Source organism: Vigna radiata, chromosome 7, assembly GCF_000741045.1.
Source record: "Vigna radiata var. radiata cultivar VC1973A chromosome 7, Vradiata_ver6, whole genome shotgun sequence".
Lineage (NCBI taxonomy): Eukaryota > Viridiplantae > Streptophyta > Magnoliopsida > Fabales > Fabaceae > Vigna > Vigna radiata.
The window spans coordinates 28,935,575-28,941,773 of NC_028357.1; the positions used below are offsets into that span (position 1 = coordinate 28,935,575).

The 6,199-nt window shown below is 33.0% G+C and overlaps 1 protein-coding gene and 1 pseudogene across 14 annotated transcripts; both read right to left on the bottom strand.

Annotated features, from left to right (window-relative positions):
* The window catches only part of LOC106766273, a 5,310-nt pseudogene extending 3,495 nt beyond the window's left edge, over positions 1–1,815 (bottom strand).
* Positions 1,429–5,301, bottom strand: LOC106765877 (F-box protein SKIP31-like). Of its 14 annotated transcripts, XM_022783371.1 has the most exons (10): positions 5,040–5,301; positions 4,803–4,938; positions 4,447–4,515; positions 4,153–4,327; positions 3,969–4,037; positions 3,257–3,315; positions 3,060–3,115; positions 2,765–2,889; positions 1,842–1,990; positions 1,429–1,751 (listed from the first exon to the last, which is right to left on the bottom strand). In XM_022783371.1, exons 3-8 carry the CDS (start codon positions 4,510–4,512, stop codon positions 2,886–2,888), a joined length of 429 nt encoding a protein of 142 aa, XP_022639092.1. In that variant the 5' UTR covers positions 4,513–4,515; positions 4,803–4,938; positions 5,040–5,301; the 3' UTR covers positions 1,429–1,751; positions 1,842–1,990; positions 2,765–2,885. The 14 variants fall into 14 exon arrangements, 6 of the variants coding, with proteins under 6 accessions (XP_022639092.1, XP_022639095.1, XP_022639096.1 ...); XR_002668565.1 differs by lacking the exons at positions 1,429–1,751; positions 1,842–1,990 and adding an exon at positions 2,141–2,414 and having other exon boundaries at positions 3,985–4,037; positions 4,177–4,327; XR_002668563.1 differs by lacking the exons at positions 1,429–1,751; positions 1,842–1,990 and adding an exon at positions 2,141–2,414 and having other exon boundaries at positions 3,985–4,037.
* Between the last annotated feature and the right edge of the window lie 898 nt (positions 5,302–6,199).

Consider the following 6,199-nt stretch of genomic DNA (forward strand, 5'->3'; position numbering starts at 1 on the left):
AACCGAAAATAAAGATTTACCACACACCCAAAACTATGTCCTTATAAAAGATCATTTTTGTACGTTATACGTTATAATTTTAATAATTACAAAATGTTATTTTTGTACGTTATAAGTTTAGCAATCATTCATGTTTCAATTTCAGCTTTTATCCTAGTTGCTTAAAATAAATTCCTTTTCTAAGAAGATCACTAGTAGAAAAATAGTTTTTTATGACGGNTAAAAGTGACCTATTATGATGGATAACCTAGCATCATAGTTCTAGGCATCATAATAGGTCCTGCGCATTTTATGACGGACAGAAAAGTTCATCATAATAGATCCAGTGTATTATGACGAACTTTTTGTCACCTATCATAATAGGTCCAAATGTATTATGACAGATTTTCACTTATCAATCATAGTATAACGAATTTACCTATCATAGTATAACGAATTCAGCAATTCATGTGCATCCTATTACTGTCAATGCATTTCTTCTTTTTAGTACAATTCCGTGTGATGAATGGAAGTTGTTAGATGAGCCTTCATTTATTAGTTTAAGCATTGCATGTTTTTCTTTATTCTAGTTCCAATTAGTTTGTTAGTTTAAAGCGGTCATTTCAATTAGCTTTTAGAGAATTCAGATTTATTTTAGAAATATAACGTTGATTGTTGGGAGAAAACGTGGTGCATTCATTTTCTTGCTTTTACTTTTTTAAAAAGAAAAAAAAATAGCATCACGGTGCACTGATTAGTTGGTCATGCCACGGCCTGGTCTTTTATTTTCATGAGTTTGAAAAAAGGAATTTGTCTTTCCTTTAGAAGCGGTGCAGCGGTGATTTAATATTAGAGAAGCATGACGTTTTTCAATTTTTGGGAGGTTTTGAGTTACGTCTTGAAGTTGGAAGAAAGTGTGACATTCAAGCACACAGTTGATTTCTTTAAGAGAAGTATCTCACCTTTTTCTTCTAGAATGAAGTAGCTTAGTCTAGACTTTATTTTTAATATCATTTTTTTTTAAATTGATGTTTGTTTTATGGATGTGTTGAAGCGGTTGAATTTGAACATTTCACTTTTTAGTTTAAGCGTTGCATTTTAATAGTCTTAATTACGTTTAGATATTTATCTTTTTCATTGTTTAGTTTACTTTTTTCGTACACCATATTATCTGTTATATTCAGTTTATCGTTTTTTTTATTCAGTTTAATGTTGTCCTGTTCTGTTCGGTTGTGTTTAATTTTCATGCGTTTTAATTAAGTTTAATTATCATCTCAAACACCTTCAAACCCCCCCTCACTATGTGTTAGACCTAATTCTCGAACCGCAAAACTGGTCCTTGAGAGACGACCTAGGGTCATTCCCTAGTCTATACTGCATTTCTAATTGCAATCAAATTTGTATGGACCGCGACACCCATCACTAAGAATCTCAAAAGCAAAGCCAATATGAACAAGAAATAATCAATCATCATAGTAAATTTAAACATAAATGTAGTAATTCTAGTTGTAGGTTTATATACCAAGAATCCTAAAAGCTAGCAACTGAAATCCAAAATTTCAAATAGGTAATATGCATCCTCAATCCACATATCTACAATGACTGACATTTTTTAGTTACCAGTATGAGCATCTTCAACCATTTACCTCAACACGTGGTTGTCCAGGAAGAAGCTTTGCAATTGCAGTACCTACTATAGCATGACCAGCCTCATGTCGTGCAACTACAGCCTTCTCAGTTCCTCGCAACTTGGCAGTCTTCTTCTTTATGCCCTAAAACAAATAATTTGGTTCATATTAACACAACCAATTGCAGAACTGAAACTTTTAATTTCATGCTCATTTGACAGAGAAAAATCTGACCAAACTACAAGTAGTAGCTGATAGATTTCTTGGAACAAGAAATCCAGAACACACACTACAGCTTGGATGAAATCAAGTTTCTCCACGCAGTTTTATTTTGTCTTCCCGCAAGTAGAGCAGCCTCATTTACAAGGTTTGCAAGATCAGCTCTGTAACAATATAANAAGCAAGGTAGTCAAATTCGGGAATTCTACCTTTAGGAAAGGGGTAAAAATTGTAATGAGAATCACAAGATTTAACAAAATTAATACACATTTGGTAATATTCTTATAAATTAATATATACGCAAATTAGTGTGTGTGTGTGTAACCCATATTCCATAAATGTCATAAATCATATTAACAAGTCATAGCCCATAAAGTAGTAAAAGCTTAACAGCACCAAAACACAAGTATAAAACACATCAAGTTATAGCTAACACGACATAAAACTTGAAAACCTCAAACAAAGAAATTCAAATTCAAGCAAAAAATAGAACAGAGAACAGAGACAAAATGATGGGTGGCAGCTGCAGTTCAGTTTTGATTGTTGCAGATGGCCAGTGAAGAAGGAGCACCTCAATGTCAGGGTTCCCTAATTGAACAAAATGAAAGCAACTTCAAACAGTGTTGAACCAAATTGGGGATCACTAACTTTTAAAGCGGGTACAAAAAAAGTCATTTAAAAAAAAATTCATAGCATGTCAGTTTCAATTAATAAAAAAATCACACNCTTTTAGAGATTTTATGACTTGAATCCAAATTTCATTGGCCATTTGAATTTTTCAGAGGGATTAAAATATGATTTTTTTTTACTAGCATTGTAACAAGTAAAACAACAATACTTTTATCCCACTAGGTTAGGTAATGATGAATAAGATTCCAACTGAAATCAAATCTCCATATTTTCAAAAGAGGGAGAGTAGGTGAGAGCAACAGACTTACCTAGTAAAACTAGTGGTCATACAAGCAATGTNGCCCAGGTCAACATCCTTGGCTAAAGGAAGTTCCTTCTTGNAAACGTGAACTTTTAGGATGGTTTCTCTTCCAATCCTATCGGGTGTTTCTACCTAAGAATTATGGGAAATTTAGTAAAGATATACGTAATGTTGACAATTGNCAATATCAATGTTTAAACCATAGGATGTCATGTACTAAAAATTAAAAAATAAAAATACAGACCATAACTACGCGATCAAATCTTCCTGGCCGTCGAAGTGCAGGGTCCAAGAAATCTTACCTATTAGTAGCTCCAAGAACAATCACTGCAGAACTGCTATCAAACCCGTCCATCTCCTGCAATGCAACTTTTAACNAATTAGTTTTATTAAAATAGGTCTAACTGGACTTATTTCTTTACTTTCACAATAATAGAAAATGTCAAAGGAATGNTGACAGTTGAGACAATGAGTGAAAAGTGACAAAGAGGACCATTACCAGTCTCAGAAAATCTCCATGCTTCNTATCTTCTGCTTCAATTGCTCTGTCTGGGATAACTGGGAAGAAAGAATGAAAAATGCTTACAATTCTTGTATTACAACCCTCTAAAACTACATTCAATTTTTCAATTTCCATGGCTGTTGTTCGTCCAAGTCCTTTTGGTTCAGGCATAGTCCACATCAAAGATAAACACGCCCATACATACTGCATGGTGTCCATGACTCCACACTACTTAACAATTCAAAGCATGTTTCAACACAGCCACAACTATGCATTTNAAATTAGAAAATTATAAGAAAAAATAGACAATTATAGGGATCAAACCCAATTGGAAAATAACAAATTAAAAATGTCACTAATTATTAATTTNGGAACATATCAAACCAACTATTGCAGTAACGAGAGAAAATAAAATTCTCTACTTAAGTTCAACTATACATACATTAAAAGGATGAAACTAGTAACATTTAAGACAAGACAAAAGNAGAGTTTTATAATCTTTAACTAAGCAACCATTACCTTATTTTTTTATAAATAGCCTAACTTTGTTAGGGTATAAATTTATTATATATACTAACCCCATTAAAAAGATCAATTTTCATGCATATGTATTGCAGTAAACAATATTGAATATCATGTTAAAGAACATTCACACTTACAACATCAGACTCCATTTCGGAAGGTGACAACAATCTATCAAAACATTGACCTGATATTGTACATACCAAAAGCTCGTCTGTGGGATCCATAATTACTTCTCTACACGTATCGTCACAAACTACAAAAGAAAATAAGCGCAAATTATAAGTTCCACTCAGCCAAAGGATTTAAAGTTTAATGTAAAAAATTTTAATTAAAACACGTAGAAGCATTAATATAGATAATGCTTCCACCATGAACTTGTCCAGTCTTCTCACAAATAAATACATCTCCAATTTGGTAGTAAGAGCAATTTTCCCCAGAACAAGTATGATCAGCCACCACTACATCACTTAGGCCTTTGCTGCTTTTCCAAAACAACATTAGCAAAACAATCTTAAAATTAGTGACAAGGGTTTTATCTTTCACCTGAAATCAACGTAATGAGGTGGAAATTTATTAGCTTAAAAGTGTTATAAATACATAAACACAAAAGCACACATATTAAATAATAATGAATTAGGAAAGTGATTTCTGCTTATAATTACCAAAGATGAAGGAAGATTGTCACGGTGAAGTTCATCACGAAATTGAGGCCAAGTTTGTGTATACATTTCCTGCAAAAGGATAATGTCAAAGAAATCTACTAACAACAACATTCATATTATATTGAATCCATAATCAATATCTCCTGGTATGACTTACGAATACATTGATAAATCACCTTAGTTAATGGCATCAAGATATTAATTAATGAAACTGTTCAATAAACCATTATGATTAAGTTAACCCAGTTATATCAAATTTAGAGCCATGAAATTCACAAGGCTCCCGTATTTAAATATAACAACAAGAGATTGTTGTCCTTCAAGAGATCCATACAAGTGTCGATGAGCGAAGTCACCTCGGAAGACGAGAGGCTCTTTTTGGAAGCTTACAGAAGTTGGTGGAGGCTCTCCACGCCCGACATCCTCTCCTTCGTGTCCTTAGCACATGACAGTTCCAGCGCCTCCTCTATTTCGATCCGCAACCAATCAGATCTGAAGAGCGAGCGAATGAACGCCAATGAACACTAAGGGAACTAATTTCAATCGGTGAAAAATGAAAGAAAATATAAAATAATCGGTCCAAAGGTGAGAACATGAAGATATGAAGAAACCCTAGCAGTTGAGGGTGAAAGATGCAAGTGAGAGGCTGAGAGTAGAGGAAAGTGCTTAAGGCTTGAACTGTGGTTCAAAGAGATGATGGACAGGCAGCCGGAGCCTACGAAATAATGATGGACGAGAGTAGAAGAGAGGAAGAATGGCTGAATGGAGATTATGGCGAACGAGACTGACGAAGAGAAGAAGGGACAAATTGGAAGAAATGAAATGCTCTCCACTGACGATGGTGAGATTTCTGGATCTATTATGATATTATGACTGATTTTTCAAAATCAGTTATAATAAATTAACAAAATTTTTCAAAAATTATAACAGCTTTTCTACGTTATAAAACATTTTTAACTTATTTACAATTTTGTCATCACGTTTTATATTATGATAGATATCTATAACTATGTTATAATAGATTTTGAAGTTATTTACAAATTTACCATTGCATTACATATTATAACTGATTTTCAAAACTCCGTTATAATATCAACTTATTATAATTAGTGGTTTTCATCCGTCATAATAGATCTGTCATAAAATGCTTTTTTTGCATTAGTGGATGCAGTGGCTCATAAGATATGGTCGTCATACGTTGCCTCATTATTTTTTATCATTATTGAATCATTCTTTCTGCCAAAGTCCAAGGTTTTATTATATTTTTATCATTGAATCATTCTTGCTCAGGTGGTAAGGAAGCCATGTGGGAGTTCAATGCCTACATTGATTAATGTAGGTGTAGGCATGGTGGGACATACGTGATGACTGAGTATTGGATAAAGAGAAACTTTGGATTAAAATAGCTGACTTGACTCAAAGTTCAGTCAACAAAAAATCAGAAAAGAATCAAGACGAGAAGATGGAAAAAGAAACTTCAACCGAAAATAAAGATTTAGCATGGAAGGATGAAGAAACTTCAACCGAAAATAAACAAAAGATGGATACAAGTTTCAACAGAAAATAAACAGAAGATGGATACCAAAGAAGAAACTTCAACCGAAAATAAAGATTTACTACATAACCGAAAATAAAGATTTACCACACACCCAGAACTATGTCCTTATAAAAGATCATTTTTGTACGTTATAAAATGTCATTTTTGTACGTTATAAGTTTAATAATTATAAAATGCTATTTTTGTACGTAGATG